We start from the raw sequence: 15490 nt of genomic DNA, 5'->3' as shown, positions 1-15490 counted from the left end.
AATACCTTGTAGCCAGGAATTTTAAGATCTCAAACCCTTCTTTGAGCCAGGTCTCTGTTATTGCCACTATATCATAGTCACATGTGGTGACTTGTGCCTGCAGCTCACACCCTTATTTACCACATGACTTGCACTCCAACCCCATCTTAGACTGCCTCGCATTTGGCCCCTGTATGATCCTTCCTATTTCTGAACTATTCTTTACTCCAGTGCTATTTGCTTCTCCCAGTCCTCTGTGCACTTTGTTTCTCCTCTCCACTGGTGCCCATCCTCCTGATGCAGCTCCATTCACAACCATCTTTGCTTTTTCTGGTTGAGCCCATCTCGTGGACTATTCACTTGTGTGCAGTTGTCACAAGATGGTTTACCTCTGAACAAGGCCCATCATTTCTTCACAGGTGTGAATGTGCAAATGTGTAGCATAATATGGGTACAATGATGAACAGGCGTCTAGTAAATAACAAGGGTTGAATAGAAACCAAAGAGAGCACTCTATATTGGTATCTGTGACCCTTGAAATTGAACACAAGACTGTAAACTTGACATAAAAGTAGGCACACAGACGTCCATAACAAACAGTCAAACTCCTGAAGAAAAGTCTGACGGACTTGAGGTAACGTGGCCACCTTGAATTTCTCCTTTTGAGAAATCTGTTCAAAGGTCTAAAGTCCAAGAGCAGGACTATTTTTTTGAGGATTACAAAGTAACACAGTAGAACCTGTTCATGATTGCTTTATGGGAACTGGTGGTATGGATACAACAGCTAGCATAGTGCAAATCTTGGCTGCTATAAGAGAGTTCAAGCTGGTAGTCCAGATAATTGATGCATAGGTCTAACTCATAAGAGGGTCAACTCCTGCTGTTGGTTTGCCTGACCCACACATTTGCTGTGATTATCTCTCAGTTTGTCACAAAAAAGCAATTCATTCCTGCATCCTAGGGTCTGCTTTCAAAATCCTGGCTTGAAAGCAGGGGAAATAAGGTCACGGGCCCTGGGATGCCAAAGAATCCACAAAGCTGATTCTTCACAGGCCCATAGATTCGGCAAACTTGACTAGCAGGTGTAGATCTATCTCTAGGTGCCTATGCCAAGGAAAGCCTGACAGTTCTGCTCATATCATTTGCTCCTTTCTGTCAAAGGACATCTGCAAAAGTACGGGAAGCTCGAAACATGAAGGCAAGTGTGACTACATAGCAATATCCCCGAGCGATAGGCTGAGCTTGGAGGTCCAGGACATCCACTACAGCCTGCTCTTGCATTAATACCACCTGTAACAGTCTTCTGATTTGTTGACAAAATAAATTGACCAGCAAACATCTCGGTTAGTGTGTGGAATGCTCACCAGTCAATACTTCGCTGAATGGGCTCTTGGCAAAACCAATCCAGTGGAACCCGATTACCCGCTGTGCTGGCTCTTCCTGTGGCTACAATAATGATTCCCTCAAGCTTTTGAATGCAGTTCATGCAAAACTTACAATCCACTACATGTGCACAACAGGTCCCATGGATACTTATGGCCTTTTTAAAATGGCTGTACTTAGTGCAATGTTTTAGATCTGTTCAGCCAGGGACATATGATGAAAGATGCTGAATAAAATCCAACACAAAAGCAAAATCAGTTATGGTGTAACACAGGAACAAACTTTTTGCAGCATGACAGGGGTATCCAAACTTATTTGGGCCAAGTAACTGTATAACATCCCTGCCTCTGTCCACCTGCTACTGCAACCCTCATCCGTCTTATTGTCGCCTCTAGACTCGACTATTCCAATGCTCTTCTGGCAGGCCTCCCATCCTCCGTAAACTTCAGCTCATTCAAAACTCTACTGCCTGTTTCCCATACTGCACCAAGTCTCAATCATCCATCACCCCTGTCCTTGCTGACCTACATTGGTTCCCAGTGCCTGCCAACACCTCCAATTTAATGTTAACCTGATGTTCAAATCCTTCCATGGCCTCGCTCCTCCTTATTTCTTTAACCTCCTCCAGCTCTACAACACCCCAAAACACTCTGTTGCTCCAATTATAGTCTCTTGTGCATCCTTCCCTCCCTTTGCCCCACCATTGGCGGCTGTGCCTTTAGCTGCCTTGGCGGTATGAAGGTGTGTGAACTGCTTGCCAGTTTTCCGGGAGATCGCCCTTGTTGTGTTTGTACCGCTATACACAACTACATGAAATAATAAAGTAGCAGAGACTGAGAGTAACTTCAAGTGATCTTTACTGGGTAACTGGAACTTCGGCACTGACTATACAAATCGATACGCGTCTTATATACGCTCGCAACTAAGGATGTACATCCTTCAATGTTGTATACATTACACTTCCTCCCCCTTTAGGTTAATAGTATATTAACGCAAAATTTCTATAATTAACATGCAGAGCTTGTCTTTACAGTAACCTTTTTGTTTTCTTAAAAGTAACAAAATTCAAATTCCAACATAACATTTTATTTTGTCAACAGCCCTTTTACAAGTCAAGTCTCTGGGGAGGCCTCCTCTGCCTCTCTGGGTAACGTCTCTCCAGACTCTTTTGCTTTGGGGAATGAGACTGTACAGGTACAGGTGCATCAGATGAGCTATCAGCACAGGTAGAGCTCTCAGCTGTGGATGAGGCTGGTGCTGATGCTGATGAATCAGGAGTGTCTGTTTCCATGTCAGGTGAGTCTGGGCGAGGTATAGGGGCGTTTTCCACCTGAACATCCAGAATTTGGTCCACATGACATCTCAAAACGTTCTCTCCCACATCCACAGTATACATCAGTGGTCCCTCTCTTGTGGATATTGTCCCTGGTTGCCACTTTTCCGTCCGGAAATCACGAGCAAGAACTGACTGGCCCACACTGAAGCTTCTTGTTGGCTTAGCATTCAAATGTTTGAACTGTTTGTTCTCTACATCACGACGTACATTCGGTTTAAGAAGGTCCATGCGAGATCTCAGGTTCCTGTTCAGAAACATCATCGCTGGAGTCTGATTAGTGGCTGCGTGTACTGCGTTCCAATAAGCAAAGAGGAAATTGTCTATCTTGTGTTGCAGTGGTAGATTCTCGCTGTACATTGCTTTGATGGCCTTCTTGAAAGTCTGTACGAATCTTTCTGCCAAGCCATTTGTAGCTGGATGGTATGGGGCAGATGTGTAGTGCTTGATTCCATTTTTCCTCATGAAACCTTGGAATTCGTCAGAGACAAATTGTCGTCCATTGTCTGTGCAGATTTGTTCTGGTAGGCCATTTCTAGTGAACATGGTCCTCAGAACTGAAATGGTCTTTTCAGATGTGGTTAATTTCATTTTAATGACCTCGGGCCATTTGGAATGTGCATCGACTGCAATCAAGAACATGGAGTCCATGTACGTTCCAGCAAAGTCAATGTGCACATGTTGCCATGGTGATGAGAGCCATTCCCATGGATGGAGAGGGGCTTGTGGTGGTGCGTTCTGGACCTTTTGACATCCTGAGCAGCTCTTTGTCAGGTCCTCGATCTGTTTGTCAATTCCCGGCCACCACACGTATCCACGGGCAAGGCTTTTCGTCTTTACCGTACCTAAGTGGCCTTCATGCAGTTCATCTAGCACTCGGTTACAAAGCTTGGGAGGAATCACAACTCGTGAGCCACACACCAGTGTTCCCCGACACACTGATAACTGCTCCCTCCTAGCTGAGAATGCTGGAAACAATAAGTCACCATGTGCTGGCCATCCCTTCACAGTGATGTCATAAACTTTTGACAATGTAGGGTCATTGCGTGTTTCTCTTTCAATGAGGGAGTTTGTCACTGGTAGCTGCTCAACTATTGTTGTGTGAAATACCTCTGCTGAGTCAACTGTTGTAGTTCTCTCTGAGGTCGGCAGTGGTAAACGTGACAAACCATCGGTGTTGCCATGTTGCTTGGTCCCCTTGTATTCGATGTCATATAGGTGAGCCCCTAGGAAGAGTGACCATTGCTGTAGCCGTTGTGCCGTCATCACTGGAACGCCCTTCCTTGGGTTGAAGATTGATACGAGAGGCTGGTGGTCAGTTAACAGTGTAAACTGTTGACCATACAAGTAGTGCTTGAATTTCTTGACTCCCCACACAAGACTGAGGGCCTCTCGGTCAATCTGTGCATAATTGCGTTCAGCTGTAGTCAATGATCTTGAGGCAAAGGCTATTGGTCTTTCTGAGCTGTCTGGGAACTTATGTGACAACACAGCACCAATGCCATGGGGTGAAGCATCACATGCCAGTCGAATAGGTAAGGATGGGTCAAAGTGAGCTAATAATAATAATAAACTTTATTGTCATTGTTAGTGCACAAGTGCAGTACAACGAAATGTAGGCTTGCGGCTCCCGAGAGTGTACATTTTGATTAAGGCATTTAACATTCAACATTCATTTGGCTTGTAATACATAAACATAAACATAATAAAGTACATTGGCAGATGTGCAGGCTTTAGAGTTTATTTGTAGAGTTCAGTAGGATGACAGCCCTGGGAAAGAAGCTGTTCCTAAATCTGGTCGTTCGGGTGCGAATGCATCTGTAGCATCTCCCAGATGGCAGGGGGGGCAAACAAACTGTGGCTGGGGTGGGTAGGGTCTTTGATGATGGTCAGTGGCCTCCGTAAACAGCGTTTCTGGTAGATGTTCTCTATGGTCGGTAGCCGGGTGCCGGTAATGCGTTGGCCAGTTTTGACTACCCGCTGCAGGGCTTTCCGGTCATAGGAGCTACAGCTGCCATACCACACTGTGATACAGTTCATCAGGATGCTCTCTATTGTGCAGCGGTAAAAGTTAGAGAGGATCAGGGGTGACAGGTTACATCCCTTCAGCCTCCTTAGGAAATATAGGCGCTGCTGGGCCTTCTTCACCAAAAAGGAGGTATTGAGGGACCAGGAGAGGTCTTCCGTGATGTGGACTCCGAGGAACTTAAAGCTGTCCACCCTTTCCACCACAGCCCCATGGATGTGGATGGGGGGGTGACTTCTGCCTTTAGACTTCCTGAAGTCCACAATGATTTCCTTGGTTTTCTTGATGTTAAGGGCTAGGTTGTTATCGGCGCACCACTTCACGAGATGCTGGACCTCCTCCCTGTAGGCTGACTCATTGTTGTTGGTGATCTGGCCTACCACTGTGGTATCATCTGCAAACTTGATAATGGTGTTGGAACCATGAACAGCCACACAGTCGTGGGTGAAGAGGGAGTAGAGGAGGGGGCTCAGCACACAACCTTGTGGGGCCCTCTTCTGAAGTAATGAGTCTTTTACTCTCTTGAAAAGCTTGTTCACAGCTGTCACTTCACTTCCATTGTGACCCTGTCTGTAGCAGTGCATTTAGTGGATGTAACACTGTGGATAGGTTGGGCAAGAACTTGTGATAGTAGTTCACCAGTCCAAGATATGATCTCAACTGAGACACATTTTCAGGTGTTGGTGCATTAATCACAGCTTCAATCTTGTCTGGAGACTTGTGTAAACCGTCCTTGTCAATCACATGTCCACAGTATGAGATTTCCTTTTTGAAAAACTCACACTTGTCTCGGTTCGCTCGGAGCCCATACTCCCGTAGCCTGATGAGCACCTGTTCGAGGTTGGAAAGGTGGTCGTTGTCATTCTTGCCTGTAATGATGATGTCATCAAGATAACACCGAGTACCTGGGATCCCCTGCAGGACTTGGTCCATTGCCCTTTGCCAGATTGCAGGAGCTGATGCTATTCCGAATACCAGCCGATTGTACTGGTAAAGGCCTTTGTGCGTATTTGTCAGGTACTTCTTTGAGGCATCATCAATTTCCATTTGGAGTTAGGCCTGGGCCAAGTCAATCTTTGTGAAGCGTTCCCCTCTTGACAGGGAAGCAAAGATGTCCTCAATGCGAGGCAATGGGTACTGTACTGTGTGGAGGACTGGGTTAACAGTCACTTTAAAGTCTCCACAGGTGCGCACTTTTCTTGGCTTTCCTGGTTTTGTGCTGGAGGTTTTCTTCATCACTGGAACTATAGGTGTGGCCCATTCACTCCAATCCACCTTGGACAGGACCCCTAACTTCTCCAAGTTCTCCAGCTCTGCTTCTACTGAAGGGCGAATTGCATAAGGCACTGGTCTGGCCATGTGGAACTTTGGATTTGCGTTCTCCTCAATCTTAATTTTTGCTTTCATGCCCTTAAGTGTTCCTATTCCCTTCTTGAACACTTCCCGAGAGTCAGAGAGTATTTGTGACAGTCTCACAGGAGTGGCGTTGCTGTCCTCCTTTGCTGACACAAACAGTGCTTGGATGGTGTGCCAATCCAACTGTATTTTCCTGAGCCATTCGTGTCCCAGCAATGGTGGTCCTCCATTTTCCACTACATAGAGGTTCAATTGCGGTATTTTTTTTTTCTTTGTATGTCACTGTCACTTTTATTTTACCTTTGGGGCACACTCTTTGTCCTGTGTATGTCTTTAACAGTACTTTAGTTGACCTTAGCAGTATGTGTGAAAACAGTCGTTTGTAGTCATGTACAGAGATCACTGTTAAAGCTGAGCCTGTGTCCAACTCCATTTTCAGCCTAACTCCTGCCACTTCTGGAGTAACCCATATTATTCTGTGAGCCCCTGTCTCTTTCACACTGTGTAGTTTTAAACAAGCCAGATCCTCTTCCTCTGAGTTTGTGTCACTTTTTTCTTTATCTGAACTGTCTCCAGTCACGTAGTGTACCTTCTTGTATCTATCTTTAAAAGGTTTCTTGTTTTCAGTCACTTGATGTACCTTTTTGTTACTCTGTATTGTATCAGTTTTCGGCTTCTTATTTGCTTTGCAGACTCTTTCAATGTGCCCTCGTCTGCCACATTGTCTGCAGTCTTTGGCCTAGAAATTCGGTTGGTAGCGCCAGCGATTAGCGCCTAAAGAGCCTGAGAATTGGGGCGTTACCCAATTTTCGGGCGGGCGCAGTGAATATAGCGCCACCTCCCATATTGAGTATCCTTTTAGTGCCGGCGCTAACTCTTTGCGCGCGCCTGCGGCCGCAGGCAGATCATGACGTCATTTCAGTGTGCAACGCCTTTTTGGCGCCCCGGACCGGATATTCGGTGGCGCCCGGAACCTTTGCGCCTAGCGCTGTTAGTGACAGTTCGATGGAACGTTACCAGGCCCTTCTTGTAGTCGGGGGGCGCTATTTAAAGGGGACAGCTCTAGTATAAAAGCTGCAGCCACTTGGCCTGTTCATTGTGATCGTTGCTGGAGAGAGTTGATGAGCTACTGTGGAGCAGATTTTTTGGAATTTAACCTTAGAATACTTGGGACCTTCAATCCTGTCCGGAGCAGTTGGAGCGCTACACCTAACAGCGTTTTGACCGACTGGCATCGGAATGGGAGCTGCTTTGGATGGCAACGTCCTCATGGCCGGACACTGTGAAGGGGCAGAGAGACGGCGGGAGAGAGGGCCGGGATTGGCCAGAAGGAGGAGGGGCAATGGAGGTCGGCCAATCCGAGGGTATTCAGGCAGCAGGTCTCATACCTTGCAATGTCGGAGGAGCAGTGTGTGCAAAGGCTCCGATTCGGGAAGGAGGTTGTAACTGAGCTGTGCCACCTGCTTGCTCAGGATCTGCAGCCGCGCCTACGGTGCAGGACCTCTCTGTCGGTGCCCATTAAAGTGACTGTTGCCCTCAATTTCTATGCCACCGGATCCTTTCAGTCAGCCACTGGGGACATTGCGAATATCTTTCAGTTTGCAGTCCATTGTTGCATCCGGCAAGTTACAGCTGCCCTTCATAGACGAGGGCAGCTGTAACTTGCCTGGAGAAGCAGGTGGAGCGCGCGCAGGGCTTCGCTGCTATTGCGGACTTCCCCATGGTGCAGAGGGCGATTGATTGCACACACGTGGCTTTGCGGGCGCCATTACTCAATCCCGAGGACTTCCGCAACCGCAAGGGGTTCCACTCCCTCAATGTGCAGCTGGTCTGTGACCACCGCCAAATGATCATGGCAGTCAACGCCCAATTCCCAGGGAGCAGCCACGATGCCTTCATCCTGCGGCAGACCTCAGTTTGTGACCTTTTTGAGGGGCCGGCTCGCCCACGAGGCTGGCTTCTTGGGGACAAGGGCTATCCTCTCTGCCCATGGCTCATGACACCACTCCGTTTGGCCGCCACCCCAGCAGAATAGCTGTACAACAGCAGCCATCAGGCGACCAGGAACATTGTAGAGCACACTATTGGTGTGCTCAAACAGCGTTTCCGCTGTCTGGACCATTCGGGGGGAACCCTGCAGTACTCGCCGGAGCAAGTGGGTCACATCGTCGTCGTCTGCTGCATGCTCCACAACTTGGCGATTCGATGCACCCAGCCAATGCCAGCTGTCCCTCAAGGTCCAGCAGAGCAGGCGGACGAGGAGGAGGAGGACGAGCATGCGGACGAGGAGGAGGAAGAGCATGCGGACGAGGAGGAGGAGCATGCGGACGAGGAGGAGGAGGAGGAGCATGCGGACGAGGAGGAGGAGAGGAAGATGGGAGGGCTCATGAAAGTGGAAGGGCCATCCGTCAGAGGCTCATCAGGACTCGGTTCCAGGTCCCTCTGGCGGGATGATGGGTGTCATTCGTCCTGCGCGCTTCGGATCTTTGAAAGGCTCTGAAGGCCAGCATGACTGTAAATAGTTACGTGTACCATTGCAAATTAAAACTTTTCTTTATTGTCACAAAAGTCCTTCCTTCCAGCATAACAACGTCATGTCAACAGAAACCATAACTAACAAAATAAGTTAACTCTTCGGCAAAGCCGCAAAACTAAACAAACCATTTCCAACAATCACAACAGGTGAGGGAGTCCTTAAATTTGGCCAAAGAAACGTCTCTGCACCTCCCTCTACTGCTGGCCCCTTGATGGAGAACGACTTCTCTTTCGTGGTCGGCCCCTTCCCTCCCTGCTGCTCCTACGCAATTGAACCCCAGTGGCGGGGTCAAGGCTGGGGGACACCTGCTGACTGTGTGGAAGCGCAGAAGCCCCTGAGGGACGGCCTGGCCGACCTCTGGTCTTGGAGGGTGCGGACGCAGGCTGCTTGATCTGAGCATGGCTGGAAGCAGTGTGCCCTGCAGGTGGTGGCAGCTGCACTGCAGACGTACCAGCGGTGGCATGAGCAATGGTCACCTGCTGAGAGAGGGCACCTGCACCATGGTCGGACGACACACTGGCTCTCTGAGGGGCCCGGTTCGGCTCAACCGCCACAACCGCACGGGCAGCGCGGTGGCATAGTGGTTAGCACTGTTGCCTCACAGCGCCAGAGACCCGGGTTCGAATCCGGCCTCGGGCGACTGTCTGTGTGGAGTTTGCACATTCTCCCCGTGTTTGCGTGGGTTTTCTCTGGGTGCTCCGGTTTCCTCCCACAGTCCAAAGATGTGCGGGTTAGGTTGATTGGCTATGATAAATTGACCCTTAGTGTTAGGGGGATTATATACGTGGGGTTACAGGGATAGGGTGGGATATGTGTTGGTGTAGGGGTTACGGGGATCGGGTGGGATATGTGTCGGTGCAGGCTCGATGGGCCGAAATGGCCTCTATCTGCACGGTGGGGTTTCTGTGATTCTGTGAATCGCCTGCTCCACTGATTCCTGGCCTTGTATGGTACTGGAAGAGCCCGGGGTGATCCTAGCTCATGCAGATAGGGTGGCTGCAGTGAGAGTTCGCGTTGCTTCAATCTGGGTGTGGACGAGGCCAGCAAGTGACTGCGTGGCAGCAGTGAGGACCTGTGTGGCAGGTGCCAGTGCTTCGGAGAAGCCCTGGACAGTTCTTTCCATTGCTTCGGACAAGGCCGGAGCAGTCCGTTCCACTGCCTCGGACAAGCCCTGGACAGACCTTTCCAGGGATTGTCCGAAGCTCTGAACAGTCCATTCCATAGCAGCCGCGAAGCCCTGGACAGTCCTCTCCATAGCAGCCTCGAAGCCCTGGACAGTCCTCTCCATTGCTGCCCCGAAGCCCTGGACAGTCCTCTCCATTGCTGCTCCAAAGTCCAACACACTCTTTGCCAGTGTTTCTATCGACTGAGGCATCCTCCCCACTGCAGCCATCAGCTCAGTGTGCCTGGGTGCTCATTTCAGCCAGGCTACGCACCTCCTCTGCACTCTGTGCAGCAGTCATCACTCCCTGCCTTGCCCTCTGGGGAGCCGGTGGCCGAACTTACCTACCCCCCTCGTGCTGCTGCATGCCGCTTGTTCCGGCAACTGGCTCATCAGCAGAGCCCCCCCCCTCCCCTCCAGGGAACTACTATCCCCAGTCTGCAGATGTGTATGCTCCCCTGAAGTTGGAACGGATGCTCCGGCTTCCTCCTGATCCTCGTCTCTGGAGGCACTGGCACTGGCAGCTTCAGGGTGCAGATCCCGAGTTGGTGATGCAGCATCTGAAAGCAGGGAGGTGGAAGAGTGGCTTTAGCAAAAGGTCAGGTTGGCGGCAAGGCATGCCAGATTGCGGCAAGGCTCTGACATGGCTGCACACTGAGAAAGCATGCTGGCAGGGGGACCAAGTGGAAGGAGACAGCTGAAAAAGGTGAGAGCCTTACCCTCGCTGTCGATAATGGGGTCGGCAGCTGCAGTGGTAACAGGACCACTCAGACGTCCTCCAAGAATCTGGTGCACTCTCTCCTCGAGATCCGTGAGAGTGACCACTTGTGGAGGTCCGGCACCGGTTCGACGCTGGTCCTTTCGGATCATCGCCAGCTTGGACTGCAGGGGAAAGAAGGGGAAGTTCTGTTACATGATGCCTTGAGAGATCATCTCATGCCCCCCATGGTGCAAGAGCCCTTACATGATGCCTTGAGTCAAATGTCCATGTGTGTGCCCAGAAAGGGCCATAGGTGCTTGCTGACAGATGGCCATTGGGGCATCATGGCAATAGGGTGCGCCAAGTCAGGTGCAGATGGAGGGAATCAGAAGTTTGCATAAACAACACTCACCCTAACGACCCGAGTGAGGTCGTTGAATTTCTTCCTGCACTGAACAGGGCTCCTGGTCGCCATGCTGCTGGAGTTGACCCTCTGAGAAACATCCCTCCAAGCTCGGCGGTAATCCTTTTGATTCGGCCTCCTGCCATTGTCAGGATACAGAACATCTCGACGGCGCTCCACTGCGGACACCAACTCCTCCAGAGCCTCAGTGCTGAAGCGCTCTGCTCTCTGTCTCACCTTCTCCATCCTGACCAAGTTTTTTGCGCCAGAGAAGGAAGAGCGCTGATTCTGAGGCCTACAGGGCGTTGAGTGTGGAAGCTGAGGCTGACTGACCCACCCCTTTAAGAGCCGGCCGGCGCCTGGAAGTCTCGTGGTTATCGGTAATTGAGATCACCTGCACTGCGCCCGTCCGCGCCGATATTGGGTAGCGCCGGAAGTTTTGCGCCTTAGGAGGCCCGTGCAACGTCTGAATTCGCACCTCAGTCCCCTTTGGGGGCGATGCAACCCAATATCGTGCCAGGCGGCGATAAGTTTCGTCTGGCGATAAACTTTGCGCAGCACCAGTTCTAACGCCTCAAGCGGGGCGATACCCAATTTCTAGGTCTTTGTCTTTAAACCAACAGTCATTGTGGTCATGTGACATTTTGCCACAGCGATAGCACTTCTTTTCTTGTTTCAGTGACATTTTATTAGTTGAATATTCAAGGGATTTTTGTTGAATTTCTAAAGCGCCACGTGCTGCTGCTTCCATTGATATTGCAATACTCAGAGCCTTCTCCAATGTTTGGTCTTTTTCAGACAGGAGCTTCTTTTGTGTGCTTTCACTTAGCATGCCACACGCAAATCTGTCCCTCAATGCGTCTGATAAGCCCACTCCAAATTGGCAATGTTCTGATAATTTGCGCAACTTTGCCAAATATTCAGAAATGCTTTCATTTTTGCTCTGGTTCCGTTTATGGAATTTAAATCTTTCGGCTATGAGCAGTGGTTTGGGGCTTAAATGGTCTTGGAGTATGTCCACTCTTTGTTTGATTGTTTTGCCCATAACACTCAGCAAAACAGTGGCTTTCTTTTCTACCTCCACTCCGTTAGCCTCACAGTACAACTCCACTCTTTCAATGTAAGTTGCCCAGTCTTCAATGCTGCTATCAAATGCTGCAATCGTGCCAATCATCGCCATTTTTTTTTCCAAACCCATTTTTCTTTCTTTACTAGTTAGCTAGCGTCATGCAAGTCCTGTGCACTTTTCACTTGACTTACGTATCCCCTGCCTAGCTTAGCAAGCGTGCTCCGTTTTGTCTACCTTCTCGCTCCTTTCTTCCAAATTTCGGTGTCCTCTGGATGCGATGCCAGAATAGGAAGACGTAGGTTCATAATTCTCGTCGCCAATTTGTTGTGTTTGTACCGCTATACACAACTACATAAAATAATAAAGTAGCAGAGACTGAGAGTAACTTCAAGTGATCTTTACTGGGTAACTGGAACTTCGGCACGGACTATACAAATTGATACGCGTCTGTTATATACGCTCGCAACTAAGGATGTACATCCGCAAAACAAAGTAGTCCCTTCAATGTTGTATACATTACAGCCCTGCTACTTTTGAACCTTACTTTGATTAACAGTTTTGTTTAATTGTATAGGATGCCTTTTGACCTTCTGGTGCATTACCTTAACTTCAATGGGAATGAGAAATATATAACACAGTATTGTAGCACTTGTTTTTCAGTTCTCTTCTCGCTATATGGGCGGAGGTTAAAAAACAACTCCGCGAGTTGCCTTGCTCACCAGAAGTGTTTCATCGAGGGCACAAGTTGTGAAAGTTACTAAAGAATTGCTAAAGATTCACAACATCCATTGTTCTGAAAGAGATACCAAGTTAAGTAAACTAGCCAGATCTGCTGTTTGTTTAAATTTGCTTCTTAATAAACTTGATTTGTAGTTTTTAGTCTGAGATATATAGTTTTAGAGTTATTTGTCCACCAGCTGGAGATCAGGAGTGTGCAGTAAAACCTCCTATTGGTTACAGAGCACATATTGAATGTAAATGGGTTTATTGTTTCCCCTTAGCAAAACACAGCCCAGATTAAAGTCACAATTCTGTTCATAAGGAGTGAGGGCTCACCTGTGGAAGGACACTTTGGCACTGGGCACAAGAAAAAGCCATAAAGAAAACGCCATAAAGAACAAGTGCACTCAATGTGTGAAGTACCATGTTAAACTAATGTAAATGGAGTAAAATTCTGCAAGAAACGTGGTTAAATTAAAAAAGCCTCAAACACCGAACTGTCTCTTTAGCTTGGTTGGTATATAAAATTTCACACTGACACACTCCATAGTCCGTATTTTTCCACATTCTGTATATCTGTCTTTTTATGAGAGAAGTAAAGATGCACCCTACCCCCATTTGTGTTAAGATTTTAAATCTGAGCATTCTGGAAATCAGAGTAATCTGAATCTTGAACACTGTCTCAGCGAGTACTGTTTCTTATCCGGGGTTCAGTGGCTTCAAAGTTCCATCCCCAGTGAACAATTACAACCACTTTTGGAACATGGCCCAGCCCTGCAATTGACCAGAAATGGTGGTTCTCTGTCAGCTAAGAAATTTGATGGTGTTATTATTTTTATGCTTATTATTTCTCCCATGAAGATTGGAGGAGTGGGAAGAGGCAGAAAGTATTTTGAACAGAAAGTGTTTCCATGCACTTTCCTTCCTATTTAACCCTGCAGAATTGACCTGACACCATTTTATCAGGGACATTCCTTGTACATAGATGCTTGAGACAGGAGGCTGCATGTGTTCTGATTTCATTATAGAAGGACTTGCTATAATTAGTTTGTGCTTCAAGACTACGAAGGAATGTATAGGTAGTTGATTAACATGGTATAGTAAGTGACCTGAAGTACTCAGTACAGTACATCTCGTCTTGCCAGGATGATTTTGCCATACAGCAGATTTTTCTACCTAATTTTGGTTGCTGCCTATACGGACATGCCTCAGTTGGCTATGGGAATTCCAGCCATCAAGTGAGACAATACTTACTACACTGAAGGTCTCCTAGGGGCATTGTCCATGTCAATTTCCTTCTGACGGACGCACCATACTGTGCCTACTCCTGAGGTGAATGGAGAATGATGACTATGAAGGTGATCATACAACTTCAGCCCCCTTCCGAATAAAAGCACTTCATAGAACTTACCTTGTGGCAAAAGCTGGTTGTACTTCATGAGGATTGCGTCGATCAGACCAAAAAAACAGCAGCCTATCAAACTTTGGTTCAATATCAGCAAACTGTAATTTGCCTTCTGGAAAAATTCGAAGAAGACCTCCATTCACCTAACAAAGCAAAGGAAATCTTTAGCTACCAATCCTTATTAGTGCACTTTCGTTAAAACCCTAGATACAAATCAGGTCATCACTAAACTAGGGAACATTTTGTAGTATTTGAAGCTTGCGCCAGGTTATATTAATTCAGTGCATTTAATCTGTTTAGTACAGATCACTTTTCCACTGCTGCAGATTTGTAAGAAAAAAACTCATCTAAAAGTTCCAGTATAAGTCAGAACCAAAAATCATTCCCTCCAATTGGGTATTTCAAAGTCACAATTGTATACAGTATTTCCATTCATCACAAGATCATAACATAGATATGAATGGGAAAGGTCTAAACTCATCAATTCACAAAGAACCTATAGTCCCCAATCACAGCACTTAATTGTTTCTAAATTAATTCAAGGTTTTGCCACCATTGCTCTACCCAGCAGACCAACAAAAATTAGAATTTGTGTCTCTAAGCTTTGTATAGTTTCAAGGAGCTAAAACACGAGTGAGAAAGGGGAAATCTCTTTTGATCAGGAATCAGTCAAGATAAATTGCTTATATAGTGGTACAGTATATTTAACATACAAACATAGAAGATAGGAGCAGGAGTAGGCCATTCGGCCCCTCGAGCCTGCTCTGCCATTCAATGCGATCATGGCTGATCATCCAAATTCAGTACCCTGTCCCTGCTTTCTCCCCATACCCCTTGATTCCTTTAGCCTTAAGAAATATATCCAACTCCTTCTTGAATATATTTAATGAATTGGCCTCTACTGCCTTCTGTGGTAGAGAATTCCAAAGGTTCACCACTCTCTGGGTGAAGAAATTCCTCCTCATCTCTGTCCAAAATGGCTTACCCCTTATCCTTAGACTGTGACCACTGGTTCTTGACTCCCTGACCATCGGGAACATCCTTCCTGCATCTAGTCTGTCCAGTGCTGTCAGAATTTTGTAAGTTTCAATGAGATCCCCTCTCATTCTTCTAAACTCCAGCGAGTATAAGCCCAATCGACCCTACCTCTCCTCATACATCATTCCTGCCATCCCAGGTATCAGCCTGGTGAATCTTCGCTGAACTCCTTCCATGGCAAGAACATCCTTCCTCAGATAAGGCGACCAAAACTGCACACAATACTCAAGGTGTGGTCTCACCAAGGCACTGTACAACTGCAGCAAGACATCCTTGTTCCTGTACTCAAACCCTCTCGCTACGAAGGCCAACATACCATTTGCCTTCTTAACCGCCTGCTGCACCTGCATGCTTACCTTCAGCGACTGGTGCACAAGGAC

The 15490-nt window shown here is 47.7% G+C and overlaps 1 protein-coding gene across 9 annotated transcripts in view; it reads right to left on the bottom strand.

The window, feature by feature from the left end:
- The window catches only part of egln1a (egl-9 family hypoxia-inducible factor 1a), a 180655-nt gene that overhangs the window by 29212 nt on the left and 135953 nt on the right, over positions 1-15490 (bottom strand). For 4 of the 9 annotated variants that reach the window (XM_085996670.1, XM_085996667.1, XM_085996669.1 and 1 more), the window contains one exon: positions 14079-14215. The exons of 4 other annotated variants lie outside the window; for them this stretch is intronic. In XM_085996670.1, coding sequence (XP_085852796.1) covers positions 14079-14215 — 137 coding nt within the window. Of the gene's footprint in view, positions 1-14074; positions 14216-15490 lie in introns of those variants that run through there. One more of the 9 variants, XM_085996671.1, reaches the window with a different exon arrangement.

This window comes from Somniosus microcephalus, chromosome 9, assembly GCF_052327205.1.
Source record: "Somniosus microcephalus isolate GS21.2 chromosome 9, FLI_Smic_1.0, whole genome shotgun sequence".
NCBI classification, from domain to species: domain Eukaryota; kingdom Metazoa; phylum Chordata; class Chondrichthyes; order Squaliformes; family Somniosidae; genus Somniosus; species Somniosus microcephalus.
The sequence above is the reverse complement of the archived record's forward strand: the minus strand, read 5'-3'. Positions and strand labels throughout refer to the sequence as shown.